Genomic DNA, 23275 nt, shown 5'->3' on the forward strand with positions numbered 1-23275 from the left:
TGAGAAGCCAGGGCTGCCCTGCAGCGATTTCCGGGGCTCGGCTGTCCTGTTTGTGTTCCCTCAGCTCCTCAGAGGCCTGCCTCAAACCCCTTTTTCTTAATCCCCGCTGGCTGTTTTCCTGGGGCTCCCCACTCCTCCGCTTCCCTCTGCCCTCCCCCCCTCTCCCTCCCCTTCCGGGGGAGAACCACTCTACTGGATTGTTCTAGAAAAGGGCCAGGCTTCCTCCCAGCCAAGAGCCGCTTCTGTGGGGGCAGGTGAGGGTGAGCCCTTTCAGCTCACCCCAAAAACTCCCTTCCCAGTGGCATCCGGGCCTCAGGCTTTGCTGGAGCAGGTCAGGCTGGCTGCACTGGTTTGCCCGTGCCGGGAAATCGAGCCAGGGTGTGGGAGAAGTGCGTCTGGGGGCCCCTTTCCCAAGTTTTTCTTGCAGCAAAAGGCCTAGCTTAGCCTGTCTTTTTCTATGCACAGGATGGCTCTTGCTCACCAGAGCCTCACAAAGATAATCGCTCAGGAAGTGTTTCAGCCAATCCCGGGCGGCCTTACACTCCGATTTGCCGGGGCAGCCAATCGGGGATGAGCTTTTATTAGGCGGCCAGATCATCAAGCCGAAGTGCCAAACCCTTTTTCTGTGAGAACTAGGAGCCTGTCCTCCATGTTTTATAAGTATTGACATTACACAGTGTTAACAATGCATCCACAGAGGTAAGCTCGACTTTTTAACCATCTTTTCTCCCCCTCCCTCTGAGACATCCGAATTGTGGGCGAGCAGTGTGATTTCTCTGTGGCTGGCCGTGCCACACTCACCCCCACAGCACTTAGGTTAACTTGGAACTGTTTAGAGAGAATTTTTTTGCTTTCTTGGGTCACATGGCTAAGTAGCCATTAGCCATAGCTTGATTTTGCAAACTAGCAAAGGCCTGGCACACCTTTTCTTCACCAGGACATGGTGTTTCTGGAATAGTTTGAAGCTAGATCCTGGAATGCCAAAAAAGAAGCTTTTTTTTTTTTTTCCCTTCCTCTTCTCTCTCTTTCTCTCTTTTTTTCTCTGTCTCTTTCTCTCTCTCTCTCTCTCTCTCCCCTGTTCCCCCCCCCCCCCCCCCTGCACTATTGTCTTCTCCTGTGTCACATGCCTGCTGGGGGAAGAAAATGGAAGGTAAGCAAGCAGGCTCCTCTCCAAGGAGAGCTCATGGCAGACAGCAAAGCAGGCAAGTTTACCTCTCCAAAGAGGTTCTGGGAAGGCTGGAGTAAGTTCTGACAAGAGAGGACGTGTGTTTTAAAAAGAACCAAGCCCTCAGCAGAGCAGTGCTAAGGAGAGATCCTGGCTCCTGGGGCCTAGGTGGGTGATGGTGTGTCTTCATGGTCTGTTCTCTCCCTGTAGGGCTGCTGCACTTGAAACTACATTGTTCAGCCTTTTTTCCTGACTTCTGTTGATACAGAGTGTTCTTCTGCAAGCCAGCCTACAGCCAGCAAATGTTTCTGAAAGTGTTTTCTAGGCTTTGGAGGAAGTTTTTGGAGTAGGGATGGGGATGGAGGGGGGCTGTGTGTAGAGGGGGAGGGAGGTTGGACAACATCCTGCAACAAATCTGTGAGGACTCTTTTTGAATTCCTCAGCTTTCTACTCTTGCATGATTTTCAATGAACTAATGCATCTTTTCTCCTTGTTTTCATTTTCTTTTCCCTCTTTTACATTGTATCCTCCTCTGTCCTCCTGGGTGATGGAGCGCAGAGGAAATGAAATCCTATCTGTGGCTCATGACAGCATTCCATATTCAGTTGTTGGGTTGTGGTGTTGTGTGTGTGTGTGTTTAATAATCCCATGTAACTTTAAAAAAAATTTCCTTTTTGATCAAGTCCCAAATCTGCCAGCCTGTTCTCTCTTCTTAACTGTGGAAAAATGAGACGGTTGCTTGAACATTTGTTGGGTAAGTAAAGCAATCCATTTCCTCTGTGACCATGTATAAAGAGTTTGACGGACATTTGGGGTCTGTTTGTAACAGAGGGTCTTGGCTACAGCAATTGGTGGTGGTGGTGGTGGGGCTCTCATTAGCAGGAACCAAATAAGGGCTTTTTAATAGTGTCTTGATTTTAGGTGACTGTTTGAATCCACTGTTTTTCCTGATAACCTGCTGCTAGGATTGAAGATCACACTTCCTGTTTACCCTCAGACAGGGGAGAAATGTTCAGTTCATTGTGACTTGACTGGAGACCTTTAATTGGGATTGTGTGGATGTTAGCTAGAACTCTGGGTAGGTGATCTGCTTGTGAAATGTAACGACAGTGCTTGGTCTTAGTGTCAGAGCCTGAAACATGGGTGAGGGCAGAACCTGGTAGTGGTGGTGGTGTGTGGGGGCAGGGATGTCAGCACTCCTTTTAGGGTACTTGTAGTGTAAAATCCCACCCACCACCAAACTTGGTTTGCTTTGGGACTCCTTGCACAACAGATTTGGCCTTTTCCCAAGCCTGACCCACACATCTGTATGCACGCTTGCCTTTACTTATGATTTATTTCTCACTTTTTACACTTCCCCTGATCTCTTAATGCTGTAGTTAGAACTTACGAGTGGGGAAAAAAAAGTAGATGCTTGTTTAGCGTTAGCTTCGGAATTTGCCCAGAAGTTCACTACATAAATTTCCAGCCTGGAGACCAATCTAGCATGACTGTAAATGCTGGAGATATATTCAGTTGTTGTGTTATGCCAACTTTATGGAGTCAGTAACCTGTTTACCTTTAAGTTCGTGTCCAGGCACCCACCTTTTAGCATCAGTAGGAAAAAGGCTCATTTAATAACGAGAAATGTACCAGTTCTGAGTTAAGAAAAGTCAGTGTGAGGCCAGCTTTTCGAGTTAAGAAGTGCAGGCAGTTAATGATGTTGTGTACTTAAAACTGAACAGTGCTACTACCCCACACAAGTCAGTCCAGACACTTAGCTATTTTCTTTGTTCTTATCTCCTGGCTGTAAATGGAAATTACATATTGAGGTTCTTGTGGCCTCCCTAGAAGCAGTATCTAATCACAAGACTCCTGGTTTGGTGCCTTCAACGTTTGCATAATGGTGTGTTTGTTGGGCTGGAAGGAAACCTAAGGGCAAGGCATTTGTCCTTTAAAAGCTTGCATTAAAATGGCTCCCACAGGTTTGCAAAGCCAAGGTCTGTTTTCATATGTGCAGTCCCAGCAAGTTCCCAGCCCTGGACCAAGCTGGCCGCTTTCCTCTGGTACTGTGGCCACCACCAAGCATGAGTCTGTAAAAAGTTAATTGCTTCCAAAGTAGCTTATTTCCTAGTTTCACTAAGGTGGGGGGGGGAATGTTTTCATTGCAGCAGGACTAGGTAGGGACAGCAGTGCTGGCTTACAGAGCAGCCTAATGGGGCTCCTCTCTCCAGCCTTTGAACCAATAGACTTGGAGGAAAGGTTACAGATTGACAATTGGAGTGGCCAGACTGAGAAGGGGCCTTCTGGAAGTTTCTACCATCTTTGTTCCTTTTAGGAGAAGCCTCTCTGCCAAGCTGAAGAGTTTCCTACATTCCAGTCCCAGGGCATTCCCGCCCCACCGCCCACTGCCCACCCCCCACCACCCCCTTTTTCTTTTTTACATCAAGGTAGAGTGATCTTCTGCCCCAGTTATAAATTTCAGAGGGAGGCACGGAACTTGGGCTGTTTCCCGTTTTCCTTCTGCCTCCTCAGTCCCTAAAGAGGATGCATCACAGCTGCAAGGAACAGACAGACAACACTGGAGCTTTTGATTCTTCTCTCTCTCTTTCTTTTTTTCCTTCAAGACCCTCCAGGATGGATTCACTTTTCTGCTTTGGGAAATTAAGTGGCATTCACGTGGGGGAGGGGGAGTAACTGCTTTTATTAGCTCCAGAAAATGGTCAGTGTTCTGTCTGTAACTAGGAATTAATTATATATAATCACTCAGTAAACTTTCTACAGAGTTTTTCTAATTGCTGCGCTTGAACATAGTTTGCCTGTTGGAGCTGCGTCCAGTTACTTTTATAATTAACAGCTCAAAGATTTGAGTCAGAAAGAAAGAAACAATGGGGCCTCTTGGATTATAAATTAAGGATGAAAACAATGGCTTTTTCTCTTTCTTTCTTTTCTTTTCTTTTTTTCTGTCCTGTAACCCCTTTTCTCTTAAACAAAACATTCCCCCTTTTCTTTCCCTGGGAGAACCGTGAGGGAAAAACTTCTTCAGGTCTTAAATAGGAGAAGGGGGGAAAATGAGTCACGTTTTAAAAAGCCGGGATGACAGTAACCCAGAAACCCTGGAGGCAAAGGTAGGTTTTTTAAAAAGTCCACCACTTCCAATGTGTGATCTCTTTGTTTCTTCTGCCTTCTTTCTCATTCTCTCTCCTGTGGCAGAGGCAACAAACATTTGTCAGCCGAGAGGCCCCAGATCTGGCTTTGCCTCCGGTTGACCCTGGAAAGAAGGTACATGCAAAAGGGGCCTGGCCACCCCACAGCAGAGACTTAGGAAGGGAGTCTGTTTAGAAGTCCTTTCTCCTTGATGTTAAATGCAAAACAAGTGAGGATTCACCCTTGACTCCAGGTTGCTAAGGCTCTGCTGCCCTTCCCCCCACTCCCCACTCTCCTTACAGATAAACAAGCAGGCGGGAGCCATGTCAGCAGTGCGGCTGGCTTTGCTGTCAGCCTGTCCCTCATCAAGATTACCTACCTACCGGCCGGCGAGGAGCCAACCTCCCGTCCTTGCCCCGGCACAGCCTTGGGCACCATGCCCTCCTTTCTCCCCTGGAGCTAAAAAGCAGTCACCTTGAAACTCCCCACTCAGCGTCGGAGTGGTGAGGCCAATTCTCAGACCTGTACCAGTAAATTACATTACCCACTGCAAGGCTGCTAGTTCGGCCTCTGAAAGCGGGTTTTGCAAAACCCATTGTTAATTTTCAGGGCTCTGTTGGGGGTGGACAAAAGTCTGATTTGTGAGTATCCCGTGCATTGGCTAAGCCAGTGTTTGACTGTTTTCTTCTCCTCTGCAGACGCAGATTGTCTTTCCTTGAGGTTAACTGTCTTAGGACCGGCTGGGTGTTTGGTGGCCGTTTTCAGGCTTATAAACAGCCTTTTTCTTTTCCCATGGCCTCAGAACAGGGGTGCAGCCCTCTAGTTTGGTTTTTCAGATGGCTGCTGTCCTTGCCACACTTTCCTTTCACCTAGCTCCTTGTTGGTAGGGATGCAGAGCTGGTTTCTGATGTATCAAGAAGGGGGAATGGGATTCCTCCCCCTCCCCAGCTTGCTCCCTTTAACATTTTTGCATTTGTGGAGACACCTGTCTGCCTGCCTTTTAAGCCACAGGGCTGCAGAATTCCTAACCTCCACCCACCCAATTTGAGGGCAAGGGGGCCCCCATCTTCAGAGCCTCGTGTGGAAGGCTCAGGATCTAAAAGGAAAGGGTTTTCCTCAGGAACCTGTGACTTCACAAACTCCCCCTGTCACACTGCAGATTTTTTTTCTTTTTTTTTTTTTAAGCTTCTAAACGTTGGGTTGTTGGTGTCCTTTGGTTGAGTTTTTCCTAGTTCTGATATTTAGGAAGGTGGCTTTGAAACTGGCAGGGCTGCTTCCACAAGAGAGCCGCAGCTATTGAACAACCTGCTACCATTTTAGCTTCAATACAGGAATGAGGCAGTGTTGCCAGACGCCATTTTAAGAATCCTGCATAAATAGCTTAGCTCCCGATGACTCTGCCTGTTTTAGGTGAGTGTTACATAAAGCTGCTCTGCTAACCATTCCCTTCCCCCCCCCCCCCAATTTAAAAAAAAAAATTAATTGCAGATTTAGGGAAGCATGGTTTTCTTATTTTGATGTTCCCTCTTTTGTGATCTAGCAGAGGAAGATGTTGTGTCTTGGGGATTAAATATTTCTTGCAGCCTGGACCAGTTTGGTATTTTGAATGAAAGTAAAAAGCTACAGGAAAAGTCCTTGCGAATGATGCATGATTCTTGGAATTGCCGTGCGATGAGAGCTTCCTCTGTAGAACTAGAGTCTTGTGCATGCTGGTTATATATTCTAGCTGGGTTAGATATCCTTGGTTAAAAGTCAAATAGTAGGGGCACTTGGGGAAAGGAAATGTCTGGGCATTGTGTATCCAGGCTTTTTTTTTTTTTTTTCTTTTTTCTCTCCTGTCAAAACTAGATGGTTTTTTCTTTCTTTCTCTCTCTCTTCTGGAAAGTGTTGAGGGGATGGCATTCCTGGGACTTACGGACCAGCCCTGAGCCCTCAGAATTAATAATCAGAGGGCTTAAAACATCTTGGAGGTGATGGACTTCTGCTGCAACTTTTAATTGCTCTTTTTCAATGCGTGCAGGTTAAGAAGCAAGCCTGGGTTTTCTTGCTCAGGCACTGGGGGACACATCTTTTATTCTTTCTGGGACCGGACGGGCAAGTCTTGGTTGTATTTTGCAGACGCTGTTATTTCTTCTTTAATTGCCTGAAACGTATCAGTTTATGAAATCCAGAGGCAAGTGACTTAGGGCAAATGTGAGTGCGAGAGGGGTGGCAGTGGGAACAGACAGTGTACACAACTAGTTGATGGTGTATTTTCCTATTGGGGTGAAAGGCTGTTGTTCGGTTTTCAGCTAATTTTACCCTTTTCTTTAGTGGGCCCCCAGCTCCCCAGTGGACCTTAAAAAAAAAAAAAAAGTAACGTCAGTTTGAAACAAGGGCTTGTTGTTCCATTGTTTTTGATTTAAATAATTGTGGTTGCTGGAAGCTAGCAGATAGGAAAGATGCTGTGTATTTTCTAAGACTTTAATGTGTTAATGACAGGAGTTCAAAGTCTTTTCTCCACGTGCAGCTGCCTTTCCTTTTTAACAATTATTGTTATTTGACTTTTTTTTTTTCTTCCCTCCAAATGACTGAACAGTTTTTAACCTAAATTGACCATGATCTGTGGGCCATTCAGACAGGTACAGATCTTTTCTCACTACCACTTTTGATGTAATAGTCATAATTTTTTTTCCTTAATAACATATCAGTCCTTAATATTCAACCAAAAAAAACCAAAAAACAAAAAACAACCACCAAAAAAAAAAAACTGAGATCAGTGGTGTAGAAAAAAGGAAGTCCCTTTAGATGTGGCTGTTCAGTATGACTCATTTTGCATTCTGGTCTTTGCTCTTGTAAGTGAAGTTTTTTTCCCTTTTAACGCAGAGACACTGCAATTTCCTTTAGTCAAGTGCAAGTTATTGTGTGTGTGTGTGCATGTGTGTGCATGGGTTCCCTTTGAAAGGATGGCTTGCTGATTTGCGAGAAAAGATGGTTTTCTGAAATTGTGCTCAAAATCCTTGGCTGAAGCTGGTGGTGCTATTGCTAAAGTTAGGTGATTATGGGCCCCACTTGTAATACTTGGAAAGATAAAACCGCTTCACTTTTCTCCCCCCTTTTCTGCAGCAGCAAATAGCCACCACCTAACTAGTTTGCATTTGTCTGGTTTCTCAGCAGCATCCCTGCCTGAAGGACTCCCTCTCCTCCTGGGCTCCTACAAGCCAAATAATTGTTCTCAGGAATGCAGTCCTCCATGATCAATACACCTTTGAATGTTTTCATCACTGCAGAAGTCCTGCAGTTGGGTTTTAAGGGCTCTGTTCTGCCTAATTGTTTTATCACTGTACCTTTGGGTGGGATCCCAGATGAGCATTTTTCTCCATCCTTCAGAATAAGGGATCGGTTGCAGGAACTCCAGGATTTCACATACTTCATTTCAGAGAGGGAAGCAGAATTCTAGTGGCTAGAAAGATCAAGGTTGCTATTCTTTTCGAGTTGACCATCTCCCTGTCGCTGAGGGCTGCTTGATAGATGTGTATATTTTTTTTATGAAAATGTATTTCCAGTCACCCCAGGCAAGAAACCATCAGCAAGTACTCATCTGGGCCGTGTGTGTGTTGCTGGCAGTGTGTGTTTCTGAGTTGAGAGTGTCTCTGAAGTTGGAGTAAAAGTATTTGTGCTAAAATCACCTTCCACAAATCACCTTGTAATATTGCATGTTAGCGAAGTGTTTAAATTTAAGAGTCTGCTTCCGATGGAAACCATTTGTGACAAAATGCCGGTTGTTTCTTTGGCGATTGGTGTCACACCTTTCTCCACGGACACAGTGTAAATGAAATTGTTAATAGGGTTCCGTATCAGAGCGCTTAATGTGTTAATATTCCAATTTCAAACTACCTTTCTTCTCTCTGCTGGGACTAGTTAAGTTTGAGGTGTGGAAGTTCTTCTAATTTTATTCTGAGCTGTAATTTCTTCCCTTTTCTGTCTGGTTGCCATCACGAGTCCTCTTGCCCTTTCAGACATGGCTCTCTCCTAAAGCCATCTCCATCTGACCCCGAGGTTCCAGGCCTTTTTGGACTCAATCTTTTGTCTTGTCACAGTCTCAGACCACGGACCACAGAAGGGACATTCTAATCCTTCCTCTCTCGCTCAGCCCTCCCTCCAGTCCTGGCTTTGAGTCTTCCAGATGGAAAATTCCGGCCGTATCAATTGGTGATGCACCCATTTTCTTCATGGTGAATCACAGGCGGATGGAGTTGCCGCTAAGAGTACTTTGCTCACATTCTTACCACTTCCATGTCAGCCTGAAGGCTTGGAAGGTTCCAGCACCTCAAACATTTTGCACCTGTAAATAAGCAGAACTCTACTGGCTTGCCTGGAAGGTGTGTGTGGGGGGGTGGGGGAAGACACGTGAAGTGGTCTGTACTCTTATTCAAGGGGAGTTCCAACTGAGAGAGTGAGAGAAGATTCTGGTGGACCTTCCCAGCCTAGGGGCCTGCTTCCTAGCTACCCATCCCCCCCAACCCCCATCTCTCAGCCTGTCTTTTAAATAATCCTTCCTCATTCCACTTTTGTGGTGGGGGATAATTAGTCACAGCTCAAGAGTGCTGAATGCTTTCTCTAAGCCATGCGTGCAACAGAGAGGAAACATCCAGGAGATGGGGGTATAGACACCCCAAGCCTAATTCCTAGGATAAGTGGTTTGAATGTTCTGAGACCAGGCCTTTTGCTTCTAACCTGGGCATATTCTCCCACTTTGCAGTTTAACCTGTATATATATGTTTTTCCTGTTCTGCCTCATTGGGAGATTGTAAGAATTAGCCGGGAGGTCTGGGAAGTGCTCTCTGCCTTGCAGAATTCAGCGATCAGAACTCGGGGTACCCTGCGAACCACCTCCAACCTGAACCTGGTGTTAACAAGGAGTAACTTGTTTACTTGCCGGCTGGGTTCTCATTGGCCCACGGGGGCAGATTGTAATTGTGTGTCTAAAAATGTGATTTCTTTGCATCCCCCAACAGCATGACAACTGGAATAGTAATTTGACTTAAAAAAAGAACAACCTAGTGGTTTGAAGAACTCCTTTAGGAGTCTTAGCACATTGTTGAAAATCCAGTGTGGAGGTCCCCCACCCCCAGCCCTGCATAAGGATGGGGGGTTGTCTTCAATGTGGGTTTGTTGATAGAACGTAACAGCGGCCCCCATGGGGCAAGTTCTCAGTCTACCTAAACGTGAACATAATTTGCTCTGTTTCAGCTTGGCCGAAGAGGAAATAAAAACTGAACAGGAGGTGGTAGAGGGCATGGATATCTCTACTCGCTCCAAAGGTGAGTAAAAATCTTGTATTATCTTATTCCTGAGCAGAGGAGGAAATTGGAATTTCTTTTTCTGGTTGTCGTCGTGCAGTGAAGTGTGGCTTCAGCTCCGTGGCTGTAACACTCCTCCGATTTTGAGAGGAACCTTTGATGGATGGGCCTAATTTGTGGAGAAATCCCTCTCCTTTTGATTTCCTTTCCCTGTGTGTCTGTGTAGGTCTCTGCCTGTTGAGAGTGGGTAGGGGGATTGTCCCCTCAGTAAATTTTATACATGTGTATCATGACCAAGGTGGAGGGTAGCTCGCTGCCTCTCTGCAGGGTGACTCTCAGGAATTCACCATTTAAATAGAGAATGTTCTAGAAGCAACCAGAGTTTCCAGCTGCTGCTGGGTTTCTGATTTTAATAACAGGCCTCTTTGGAATCACGGAAGTGAAACAAAGTTGGCTCACTTCCTTGGAAAACGGTGGTCTTGGTTAGAGATAAAGAGGAAATGTAGGACTTTCTGGAATGCTGGGGCCAGTGTTTGCCTTTAGGACAAAAGTTAGCAAATTAGAGCAAAAACGGATGTTTGTTTTATTTTATTTTATTTTTATTTATTTATTTATTTTAGATTTTATTCATTTATTTGACAGACAGATCACAAGTAGGCAGAGAGGCAGGCAGAGAGAGAGAGGGAAGCAGGCTCCCTGCTGAGCAGAGAGCCCCCCAGGCGCCCGGATGTTTGTTTTAATTTGGAATTCTAGACTCCTCAAAATCATCATCATCATCATCATTTTTTTTTTTTTTAAGATTTTTATTTATTTGACAGAGAGCACAAGCAGGCAGAGAGGCAGTCAGAGAGAGAGGAGGAAGCAGGCTCCCTGCTGAGCAGAGAGCCTGATGCAGGGCTCGATCCCAGGACCCTGAGATCATGACCTGAGCAGAAGGCATAGGCTTTAACCCACAGAGCCACCCAGGCGCCCCTCCTCAAACTCTTCTAATTGTGGGATCAGTACTTTTCATCTGGTCTGTGTGAGGTTGTAGGAGGCTTCCCAGAAGGAAGTAGTTATTCAGTTTTTGTCTTCAGGGTGTTTTTAGGAATGAGTTACTGGAGCATTTTCCCCATCTTTGGTTGATGAAAATGCTCATTTCCAAGCTTCATGGTTGTACAAAGGTGAGGATATTCCTTCGACAAGTCACTGAGTGTCTGCTCCGAGCTGAGGGATATGGGGGAGGTAGGGAGGGCTGGGGGGAGGGTTATTAGACTTTGCCAGAAAGATTCTAGATCTTTCTAGAATCCAGCCAGAGAGCATTGTAAGAAGTGGCTCCCTAGAGGCATCTAAAACAACAAAGCTTTTGGAGGCTTTTTATAAGATAGCCCTTTTCATTTGGCGCAAAGATGAGGATAATGAGGGCTGTGAAGTGGGAGCTGGCTGTTGTTGGGGCCTGGCCTCACAGATGGGGGGGTGGCATGTTTGGGGGGGTGTGGGGGTGCCCTAGGTGAGAAGGTCAGGCTGCGGGGGTGGGTGGTCTGTGCCTGGGGAGTGGGGGAGGGTGTGCCTGAGCAATGGAGAAGCAGACTGAGGCCTTGTGGCTGGTGGGCCTAGTCAGAGAGCTGCTGCCTCTTCATCACAGCTCCTCCCCCCACCCCTGCTGGGCCAGCAGCACCTGTAATGATCAGGAGAGCTATGGGGAGGTTTTGAGCAAGGAAAGAACCTTCCCGAAGAGGGGTCTTGAGACGGTTTCTGATGAGCGAGCATGTCCCATTCCCCTTGTGGTCAGAATGGAATTTGGGACAGAGAGACCAGAGAGTGGGACATGGGGATCTGTCCTCCCTGGGCTCCTCACTTGCACACTTTCTCTGTCCCTTCATGTTCTTATCTTTAAAATGGGGTGTTGGGTCAGATTCTAAGATCCTTCCACTTTGGGCTTCTCTTGTAGAGGTAGTGCTCACTGACCGTATTTACGAAGGCTGTGTTTGTATCAGGAGCCTTTTCTTGAACTATTTTAGTCCCCTTAGGAGGTGGGAGGTGTTGTTCCCACTTTGCAGGTGAGGACGATGAGGCTCTGCCTAGCAACCCGATAGTAAATATGGGATGGGATCCAACCGAGAGACTTGCTACCGCCAAGGCGGGGCTTCCTTCCTGGGCACTCGGTGCTTGGAATGCCCCGTTGGTCGATGTGGAGACTTTCCCTCTTCTTTTCTCTCTCTTTAAAAAAAAAAAAAAAAAAAAAAAAAAAAAGACTTTTTTTTTTTATTTTTTTATTTATTTACCAGGGAGGGAGGGGGAGAGAGAGCGCGAGCGAGCGCACGTGTGCACAAGGGTTGGGCGGGGGCAGGGAGCATCAACCAGAGGGAGAAGCAGATTCCCCGCTGAGCAAGGCGCCCAGATTCCCCGCTGAGCAAGGAGCCCAATGTGGGACTCAGTCCCAGGACCCTGGGGTCATGACCTGAGCCAAAGGCAGATGCTTAACCTGCTGAGCCATCAGGCATCCCTGTGGGGACTTTTCCAAAAGGGTCAGACTCAGGGATCATCCATCAGGGTGGGAGGCCTGCTTTGCTCGGGTGCGAGAGCCGCCCTCTCATCTTTCAGAGTCCCCTGGATGCTCCTGGGTCTTCACCAGCTTGTATCTCCCAGTGACTGTGGCACCTGAAGGGATGATCCCCTAGGTGCCCTTGTTTGATTGTCCCACTCTGGTGTTCTCCCTACAGCAGCTAGGGTACGCTTAGAAGATGGATCAGATGGGGCGTAGCTTGCGAACTCCTTCCACTGACCTTCCAGTGCCCTTCGGCTCAAGTTGGAGGTCACTGTGGCCTCCCTCCCTGGGTCAACCCATTTACCTTCATTCACCCTCTGACCTTCTGTTGGGAGTCTACCAGGTTCTCTCCCCGAGTGCACTTCAGCTGCCCACCTCCTTCCCCTCTGGTCCCTCTCGGGGGCCCTCTGTGTCCTGTGTTCTTTGCCGGGAACATGCTGCTCTGGGCCCTGCTGCCTCTCTTTCTTATCTCTCAGATTCATCATTAAGACCCCCTCTTCTAGAGGCCTCTGTTGGCCACCCAGTCCGGAGGAGCCATTTCGTCATTTTCTGTTACATTTTTTTTTTTTTTTTTTAAAGATTTTATTTATTTATTTGTCAGAGAGAGAGAGGGAGAGAGAGTGAGCACAGGCAGACAGAATGGCAGGCAGAGGCAGAGGGAGAAGCAGGCTCCCTGCAGAGCAAGGAGCCCGATGTGGGACTCGATCCCAGGACGCTGGGATCATGACCTGAGCCGAAGGCAGCTGCTTAACCAACTGAGCCACCCAGGCGTCCCTTCTGTTACATTTTTAAAAGTAACTTATAATTTTAGAGCAGTTTTAGGTTTCTGAATAAGTTGGGAAGATGGTGCAGAGTGTTCCCATGTCACCTCTCCCGCTCCCCGCACAACTACGCACGGTGATAGCTTTTCCCCGTTATAAACATCGCAACTAGCATGGCGCCTTTGGCACAGTTGATGAGTCTCTGTTGGTATGTCCTTATCAACTACAGTCTGGACGTTCAGATTCCCTTGGGTTTTCTACTGAGGTCGGCTTTTCTGTTCTGAAGTCCCACCCAGTAAACCAGGTTACATATAGTTAGGGGTCCCTGTCTCCTCTTGGCTGTCAGTTTCTCAGACTTCCCTTGTTTCTGGTGACTTCGATAGTTTTGAGGAGTACTGCTCCGGTATTTTGTGGGATGTCGCTCAGTTGGGGTTTATCTGATGTCTTCCTCATGACTGGACTCCAGGGGACTGGGATTACGGGTTTTTTGGAGGAAGAGCACCGAGTAAAGTAGCATTTTCATCACATCACTTCATATCAAGGATACATTAAGAAAAAAGGATTTATGCATTTATTTTTAGAGAGAGAGCAAGGGGGGGATGGGAGGGACAGAGGGAGAGAGAGAGAATCTTGAAGCAGACTCTCCACTCATCGGGGCAGGGAGGGGAAGGTGGGGAGTCCAACTCGGGACTTGATCCCATGACCCTGAGATCATGGCCTGAGCTGAAGGCAGAGACTTAACCTACTGAGCCACCCAGGCGAACCCCGGGTGTGCTTTCTTGCTGGTGCTATCGATCTTGACCACCTGGATGGCCGGGTCAGGTCACCAGCCTCCTGTGCCAGATTCTCATAAGGAGGTCATGACGCCCACCCACTCCTACCGAGTGGGGGTTACACAGTACCTCCTTAGGCCAGAGCTTGTACCCAAATTATTTGAAAGTCTTCCCTTTGACAGATTTGTCCCTTTTGCCCAGTTATTCGTTACTTAGTCATTTGTAGCAGCATGACACTGTTATTTCAAACCTTGGGTTGTAGTCCGTACGGCTTCTTACTTATTTTGTTGCTCGAGATGTTCTAGCTCTAAGGGTGTGCCTGGCTGGCTTAGTCAGTGAAACGTGTGACTCTTGATCTCAGGATTGGGAGTCTGAGCCCCACGCTGTGTGTAGAGATCATTTAAAAATAAAATCTTTGAAAAGATAGTCCAGCTTAGGCCAGGAGGAGCCCTTTCATTAGCTCCTGTGTGTGTCCCTTTGTTATCAATGGGGTTGATGGGTCGGTTGACTAACTTGACGGATTGGACGCTTTCTCACTTTTAGCCGCTAAAAGATGCACTAGGCTCATCTTGTATATTTTCTGCCTCGGCCCTGGATTTAGCCAATTTCCCTTGGGCACCCTGGTTCCTTTTACTGGAGCGTAGCATTGGAAACCAAGCTCTGGTTCCTCAGTGTGCTTGTTGCTACGGAGATGTCTCTGTTTCTTGGTCCTCTTGGCCAACAGAGCAGGGTAACGTCTGTGTGTATACTGACCTGTGTGTATACACATGACTCTAACGATTTCTCTATCTCCATTAAACTGAACATGAGTTCGTACACTTGTCTCCAGTTCTGATCCATGACATGTGGATCATTGCCGCATTCTCCTCTCCCTTGTCTGTAACCTCTCACTCCTAGGCTGAGAATGCTGTCTCTTACCATCTGCCATGTGTTTACTGCTTTCTGGTACATTTTAACTCTTAATCATCAGTGTACAGCTTGATAAACTTAAACACACGTATACACTTGTGGGACCACAACCCACAGATCGAGAGAATTGAACATTTATGGCATTCCAGAAGGCTCCTCAAACTCACTCCAGATTTTCTTCATAGACCTCTCTGTGACCTTGTACTTCCTATTTGTTTATTGATAGTCTCCTCTGCTGGAATGTAGCCTCCCTCTCTCTCCAGGCTCTAGCCTGCGGTGCTCAACCACTCCCTTCTATTTGAGAAGCAGGGTGGCACAGAGGTTTATTTATTGATCTTATTTTATTATTATTATTTTTTGCATTATTTTATTTCTCAGAAAGCGCACAAGCAGGGGGAGCAGCAGGCAGAGGGAGAGGCAGACTTGTGCTGCTGAGCAAGAAGCCCGGTGAGGAGGACTTGATCCCAGAACCCTAGAAGGCAGACACTTACCGGACTGAACCACCCATGTGTTCCAGTATAGAGATTTACAAAAAAAAAAGGAAAAACAACCTTTTCTGGAGCCGGACTCCTTGGGCTCCCAGTCTGGCTGCCCCTTGTCTGGGTTATTCTTTTTTTTTTTTTTTTTTAAAGATTTTATTTATTTATTTGACAGATAGAGCTCACAAGTAGGCAGAGAGGCAGGCAGGAGAGAGAGAGGAAGCAGGCTTCCTGCCGAGCAAAGAGCCCGTCATGGGGCTCGATCCCAGGACCCTGAGATCATGACCTAAGCTGAAGGCAGAGGCTTAACCCACTGAGCCACCCAGGCACCCCATTGCCTGGGTTATTCTTTATGGTTCAGTTTCCTTTTATCCGCGGGCTTGGAAAAACTAGAGCATTGTGGTGAGGACTGAATTGGCTCACATACACGGAGGGTTCAGAACCGGGCCATAGTGTGCGCGCTCAGAAGCGTTAGCCGAGATTAGAATCCAAGGAGGAGGAACGATGAACGTGTATGGATGGGCCTGTCAGGTGGAAGCCTTACTTACCACCTTCTACTGTTTTTCCCATTTAGAACCTCTAGGAAGGGGGCGTGGAGAATAGGGGAGCCATGCTCAGACTGTGATGAGTTGTAGGCTTCCCAGAAGGCTGGCTCGGATAGGCTTCTTGTCCTGTTGGCCTCTCTGACATTTGAAGAAAGTTTGTCTGCAGCCGGCTGGGACTGATTTTCCCAGGGCCCTTGTTGTGGTAGGGAAACCATGAGGGGGAATGGAAGGGGTCCCCTGGTTTTGAGGAAAACCTTTCTCTTCCCCCAGGGACCGCCTTGGATGGCATTCTTTTCGTGGAGCTGAGCTCCTGTCTTGCAGGGGTGGGTGGCCTGGTGGGGGGTGCATTTGTGTCTAGAGCCTTAGGTCAGGCGCGTGGATTTCACTCACAGAGGCCTGGAGCCGTGCTGGGTGGCTCAGGTGGCAGAGAGCTGAGGTCGGCAAGGTCAAAGTGGGATGGTTGTAAAGGCTGACTTATCTCTGTCGTCAGTCCTGATTATCTCTTAAGTCCACGGTGGGATGACCTGGACCCAGCGAACTTGTACTGACTTCTCTAGCCTGCTGTTCCCGACACCATCCAGTCAGGATTATTGGGTTATGAGCCAGGGAAGCCAGTTCTGGTTAATGGGAGCAGGAAAAGGATGGATGGAAGGTGGTCCCTTGGCTCACAGGCTTGGTGGGAAGGCCGGAGGTCCAGGGCTGCTCTGGGGAGCAGAGCCAGTGTATGGCCTCCTCACAGTCAACAGGACAAAGTCCCCTGGGAGAGTCGCTCACCTGGTCTCGTGCATCTGGCCTTTGGCCAGGGAAGGGCTGGTGTCTGGACACCTGGTCCCACCAACTGCCCCTGCCAGGGAGGAGACGGCTCTTGAGGAGGTGACGTGGCCACTCCGGCATCTTGGGAAACTGGCACCGTCATTCTCTACTTGCAGGTGGAGAGCGGGCCCCGAGCTGTCCTCTGCTTGGGACGTGCAGAAACTCCAATAACGAACTCATGATTCTATAATCCTATTCCCATATCTCGTCCCTGTGACCCTTCAGGGTTCTCTAAGTTTCAGCTTGTACACCCATGACACGTACCCATTTATTAACTTGAGTAACCCCCCAAACCAGTCATTGCCGTTACCCCAGCCTGGGCACTTACTGGAGCCTTTTAGTTCTTTGGAGACAAAGTTTTTGAGCCTTTAAGATGTCAAGTTGACATTTGTGTCAGGGTAGAGGCTCAGGCACAAACTGGAAGGACCGTCTAGATGTCAGGTGTGTTGGCCAAGCTGGTGTCTTCTGAGTACTTACTGGGTGCCAGGTATTTTATGCTATTCTATTACTTCATTGGATTTTTTTTTTTAATCAAAGATTTTATTTATTTGTTTGACAGAGAGATATCACAAGTAGTCAGAGAGGCAGGCAGAAGCAGGCTCCCCGCTGAGCAGAGATTCCTGATGCGGGGCTCGATCCCAGGACCCTGAGATCATGACCTGAGCTGAAGGCAGAGGCTTTAACCCACGGAGCCACCCAGGTGCCCCACTTCATTGGACTTTTGCAGTAACACTGGGATGTAGATGTCTCGTTATTTCCAATTTATAGCCAAGGAAACGGAGGCTCAGCGGGATTAATCGAGTGGCAAAGTGGAGAACTGGGGTCAGGTTTTGTCTTTTGAGTTTCGACCTCTGTACATATAGCCAAGTGCTCTATCCCAAGGGTGCTAAGTCAGATGTCTGCAAGATAGATGAGTGAGATGAGCTGACTTGGCGCCTCGGGGTGCTGGGCCTGTCCCTTCTCCAGTGCGGGAGTGTGCGTCCATCCGATTGCTCACCAGCAGGACTGGCTCCGCCAGTGTTGCCCGGATCTACCCCCACTCCGGCCCCCCCCCCCCCCCGCATTAGAACACTTGACTTGGAGATGTGGTTGATGCAGGTCAGTTTCTCAAAGAGCACGCGAAAACCCAACAGCACACATCTCCGGGTCAGAAGTGGCTTGTCCGTTTGCATTCTCTGCAGAAGACTGCTCACAGTAAAGTTCCTTGCAGGATTTTTGGCCACATGAGGCATGACTCAGAGCAAGCCCCTCCAAGGCCAGGGACTTGAAGTCTGAAAAATGATGGTCTCTGGGAGTTCACGTCTCCATACAAAGGCTCCCCTGTTTGGGCTGCTTGCCTCTTGATCCTGCTCTGTGTGCATTTCGCGGTAATGACTGTGGTGTGTGGATGCCAGGCTGCCAAAGCTGAAACCATTTTAAAAAATGTCTGTGTAATGTCACCCGCACAAGGGAATGAGCCACTTGGAAACCGTGCACAGATGCAGCGGAAGCCCGAGATATTAAAATCTTGAACAGTGTCATTCTTGCTGAGAATTGCCTGGGTTAGGGATATGTTTTCTGAGACAGGATGCTAGAGAAAATACAATTATAGCAATTTGCTAACCAGCCCCAGACCTTAATTAGTCAGTATCCTTGTTCTCACTGTTGTATGTAAATGAAGACTTTCACAAAGGGATTGTTTATGAGGATGGCTATGAGATAGAGACCTTCTGTCATCTTTTTCCCCCCTAAGGAAACTCTTTAAGAAAATATAACCGTAAACATTCTTAAATCACAGTGTGATGCAGCAGTACTGAGAATTTTCTTTTAAAAAATGAGCATCAGTATTTTTAACTATATTTTGGCTCTTATGTAGCCCAAGAAGTGCCATCCATGTACTGTGCAACGGAAAGCATTTATTTGTGAGTTAGATTACCAGACTGTTCCTCTCCTAAGAAGGTTTAACATGTCCCGGAACTCTGCAGATGTTGGAGAACGGCTTTATCCAAATGAGAAATCTACCCTCTCTCGGCCAGAGTGTCATAGGCTGTGCATCTGTTCGTGGGATCCTGTCGCCCTGTGCGTGCGATTTTGTTTTGTGGTTCACTTGTGGAGAACTTTGTGTTTGCCCCATTTTTTTCTTGGGGGGAGGGCATTTCTGAAGCCTGACCCATGCTATTATGTTTATGTGACTTCTGTTATTCTAGAAGACTGTGATCTAAAATGGACCGTTTTCAACGTTAGTTTAAAAAGAACCATGTCTTCTCTTGCTTTAAATGCTTGTAGCATTAAGGTACCAGGTCTAAGGTCTTTGAGAGATCCTGGCCCCTTTTTTTGCCTGAAGCTTTCAAATAGGTTTCTTCCCTTGATGGTGGGTCCTTTACCGTTGACTTGAGGGGAGCAAATTTGGAGAGTCCACGTCTCCTAGTGGGGGTGGAGGGCAATATCATAGGGCCCTACTGACCCCTACCCCAAGGTCCTACCCATCTCCAGCTTTCCTGGGAACCTAGAAACCCAGAATTTCACAGACTTTAAGAAAAAACAACAAACCAAAACCAAAAGCTTTATTGAGATACAATTCACATATTGTACACATCTCCATTTTAAAGTACACACTTCAGTGGTTTTTAATATGTTCAGAGTTGTGCATCCGTCACCACGATCGATTTTTAACATTTTCCTCATCCCAGTAAGAAGCCCCATCCCCATTCCATTGTCCTTTTACCCCAGCCCCTGACAACCATGGGTCTGCCTTCTGTCCCTGTGAATTTGCTTATTTTGGTTGTTTCATATAAACGAAGTCACAGAGTCTGTGACCTTTTGTGTCTGACTTCTTAGACATAATGCTTTTGAGACTTATTCACATTGTAGCATATGTCAGGACTTCATTTTTTTTTTTTTTAAGATTTTATTTATTTATTTGACGGACAAGTAGGCAGAGAGGCAGGCAGAGACAGAGAGGAGGAAGCAGGCTCCCCACTGAGCAGAGAGGCCTGATGCGGGGCTGGATCCCAGGACCCTGAGATCATGACCTGAGCTGAAGGCAGAGGCTTTAACCCACTGAGCCACCCACGCGCCTCAGGACATCATTCGTTTTATGGCTGAAGAAAGCTGTTGTGGGTATATCATGTTTTGTGTTTCCACTCATCCATCCGTTCATAGAAATTCGACTTGTTCCCACTTTTTGGCAACTCTGAGTAAATGTGGATGTGAAAATTTTGTACGCGTTTCTGTGGGGATCGATGTTTTCGTTTCTCTTGGTTATAAATGTAGGTAGGAGTGGGGTTCTGGGGGTCCTAGGGCACGTCTGTTGAACGTTTTGATGAAAGTTTAGACTTTGGAGCACACGGAAGTGTCTCCCATCTACCCTCTTGTTGACGCTGCATGATTCTACTCGCCACTCTCCCTGTGTCTGGCCTCTTTAAAGCCAGATTTCTTACGAGAAGTGTCTGTATTCCTGTCTCTTGGGTTCCTCACCTCCCCGTTGGTCCTGCTAGCTCCGTTGTGCCTTCTGCGTGGTCCCTCCATGTGCGCGTCTTACTGAGCATTCTCTGTGAGCTTCCTGTGGCCGGAGGTTCTTGGAGACTCAATGCTTGTTGCTTTTTCCGGTGGAGCTTTCCATACTTCTCCACCTCGATCTGACAGATGGCGTTGGACGTTGCCCTTCATCCTTCTCCTGGAAACCATCTCTTCCTTGGCTCTTCTTTTGCCACCTCAGTCCTGGGTTTCCTCCCCTTTCCCTGGCCCCCTCTCTGCTCGTCAGCCGTTAGATGTTGGTGTTGTAGAAAGCTTGGCCCTGGCCTCCTCTCTCCCAGCATGTTCTCTCCCGGAGTGATCTCGCCCACATTCATAGCTTTGTGACTCACACATTTTTTATTTCCAGCCTAGATGTTTTTCCTGAGTCATGAGGCAGAGAGGGCCAGCCGTCTACCTGACCTCCCTACCTGTCTGTCGCTCATGGGTGTCTCGAACTTGATGTGTCCCAAACTGATTTCACATGCCAACCTGCTCTCCTCCTGCCCATCCCTCCCACCCTCAACAAAACACCTGTTCTGCGGTGATGGATAAGGTAGAGATAAGTTCTCTAGGTCAGAGATAAGGGACTTAACTCTTAATTCTTCTGCCCTTTTGCCTTTTTTATGTCATTTTCCTACAGTGTTAGGTCCTAAATATCATTCTGTAGGTAATCCCTCTTGTACGGCAATGGTTTCTTAATTGGTCCTTAGGTCTCTGGGCCGTCTACCTCCCAGTCCTTCTGAAAGGAGCGTCTCCTATTTGAAGCCCTTAAGTGCTCTCTCCTTAGTTTGAGGCTGAAGATCAAAATCATAAAAGCCCCACGTGTTGGCCTCTGCCCTCCCTTTCAGCTTTCTCTGTGTTCCCCTTTTCTCTCTTACTTGGGCCATAACGATCTTTGAGATTTCAGAGAGAGTGGCATCTCTAACCATAGAGTCTTTGCTCCTACCTGGGAGATCTCCCCTCTCTTCTCTCCTAATCACCCAGCCCCCCTGAGTCTAAGGCTCCAAATGAGGGTGGGTCCTGCCTTTTGTTTTTCTTGATTCCGTTATGGCTGGTGGGTCTTTTATTACCACCGTGCCCGTTCTGGTTGGTGTGCAATAAATATTTATTTTGACGAATGAGTGAATGGCTTGACTTTGTCTGTCAGATGCATAGAACTTTTATCCTGGAGAACGAAGTAAAAACAGCCTTTCAGCTAGAGAGGGTGGCTTTGTTTCCAGCATAATCCGTGCCTGGAAATAATTACCCAAGCTCAGATGTCTGCTCTCTCTGAAACGATTGGTGGCTTGTCTTTCTTTCCCCTCAGGGACATAGCACTCTTTGAAATGGCCCCCTTCCCTCTGATTTCTTTCCTTCCTGAAGTAGTAATACCACTCTGGTAGGGCCCTTTCTAAAACACAATTCCGATTGTCCTGCTCTCCTGATCGAAATTTCCAAGGACTCCTAAAGACGACAGTCTTGAGCAGAGAGAGATTCAAGGCCCTACTCCCTGTCCTTTCTAGGCTTGGGTCAGCATCCCTGCAGACCTGCCATGCCCATGGCCCTCCACAGCCTTCCATGCCAAGTGTGGACCCTGGGATAGGTCAGGTTCTCCCCCGCTCCTTGCTGAGGCACACCTTTGCAGGTCCTTCTAGTTTGCTCTCCTAGGTGACTGCCTTGCCCTCACCTTCTCCACATGCTTGGGGACCCACGCCCTTCCCCCCTCCCCTTCTAAGCCATCATTTACACCTCCTTCCATGGAGTCCTTTGGCTTCCAAATCAAAATCACCCTGGAAAGTCCCTTAAATTGCCCAAGAAGGTACAGTAATCAGCTCTGATCAGGCATTCTGACACATACTAAAGGCTTGAGAATTTTCAGTCTAGGCTGAGGAAGAAACCAAACGCGAGTCCATCAACCTGTGTCTGGGCATCAGATCATGATGCCTTGAAGACACCTGGCAAATCCCTCAAGGGGGGAAGGTTGGAGGATTCAGGAGGTCCTGTCTGCTTGCTTGTCTAGCTGACTCTCTTGTCTGCTTAATACAGAGCTGCTTGCTGCTATGCTGTCTGCTCTGTGTGGCTGTTTACATTTACATTAATAAAAATAAAAAAAAATTAGAGTAGTACCAGCCACATTTCAGTTGTCCAGTCGCCTTGTGGAGCTGAGGCAGCCGCATTGGGCGGGTGTGGGTGTAGAACGTTGCTGTCCTTGTAGGAAGCACTGTTGGACAGCACTGCTTTGGAACTTTAATACGTTGGGTGGGTGCTGTGCTGGGTGCTGTGCCGGGTGCTGCGGGGGAAAATAACCTAGTCAGGGATTGGTGCAGCATAGAGTACGCTGAATAAATAATTATGACATCAGAGATGAAGTTTTGCTCGATCAGACTCTCTTGGGCCTCTTGTTTTTTCCAGAACTTCTGCCAAGAGAGAGCATGGCTATCTCCCTGTGTTCTCAAGTTGGCATTTCTTGTCCAGGCCCCGTTGAACCGACTTTTTGTCAGGCTCTTTGGCATCTCGACATGCTAGCTGGAGGCAAATAGCGCAGGGTGTGCTGGGGCGCCATCTCCCCAGCCTCCCAAAATAAATCCTCAGTTGTTGAATTCATTTACCTGTGTGTCTCTTTGCTTGGCACTAGGTCTGTACCAGGTCCGTCTGTCTGGGAACACCACGGCGCTATTGATTTATAGTAGCTGCTCAGTAAGTGTTTTTTGGGTAAAAAAAAAAAATCTTCCAAGAAATATCAACTCATAAAGGGAAGAAAATGGATCATTGGATTTCCGTTTCAAACGAGAAAGGCAGTGCATCTCTTTGAGACATAGGCCATTCTAAGGACCCAGAGAGGGTCCCACAAGACACACCAAGAAGATCCTTGGCCTCTGGCAGGATAGGAATCAAATACAGCCAGGAGGAAGAGAGCCGAGTTTACTGAATAGTGTGAGAGAAAGAAAGAGTAGAGCAGACAGGGTATCTGGGAGACTCCGAAAAGGAGAGGTGGGTCTCCCTGCTGCTTGGGGTTAGGGGTTTACACTGGACAGGGGTCGGGGTAGATGTTCCTTCAGGAATCCAGGGTAGGGTCCCATCCGGGTGAACAGTAGATGTTACTCCTTAAACCACCCAAGGCAGGGGTGTTGATGCCGGTGGTTTGTTCGAAACTAATGTCCTCCAGCTCGGGATTCGGTTCTTCTTAGATATTTTCAGGTGTTTTGGGGGCCTAGGACGAAACTCTGAGAATGATTCACTCTCTTGCTTCCCCCTTGAGACGGGGACATCATTTCTTTGGTTGACTCAGATGTAAGGTGAAATGTAGAACAGGAGTAAATGGGGCCTAGCAGAGAAGCAGCAGAGAGAGAGAGAGAGAGAGAGAGAGAAACAGTCTTTCCAAACTTTCCTCATCTCATTTGTAACTAGGCAAAGTATACAC

General features: G+C 47.5%; 1 protein-coding gene across 8 annotated transcripts in view; it reads left to right on the plus strand.

Moving 5' to 3' along the window:
• The first annotated feature begins 500 nt into the window (after positions 1-500).
• LOC111141930 (zinc finger MYND-type containing 8) overlaps positions 501-23275 on the plus strand; it is a 123968-nt gene continuing 101193 nt past the window's right edge. For 5 of the 8 annotated variants that reach the window (XM_022494797.1, XM_022494801.1, XM_022494805.1 and 2 more), the window contains exons 1-2: positions 686-699; positions 9524-9594. In XM_022494797.1, coding sequence (XP_022350505.1) covers positions 686-699; positions 9524-9594 — 85 coding nt within the window. Of the gene's footprint in view, positions 700-7493; positions 7568-8191; positions 8196-9523; positions 9595-23275 lie in introns of those variants that run through there. The other 3 variants (XM_022494796.1, XM_022494800.1, XM_022494798.1) reach the window with 2 other exon arrangements.

The sequence above is a fragment of the Enhydra lutris genome, unplaced genomic scaffold, assembly GCF_002288905.1.
Source record: "Enhydra lutris kenyoni isolate GAN:26980312 unplaced genomic scaffold, ASM228890v2 scaffoldscaffold6, whole genome shotgun sequence".
NCBI lineage: Eukaryota > Metazoa > Chordata > Mammalia > Carnivora > Mustelidae > Enhydra > Enhydra lutris.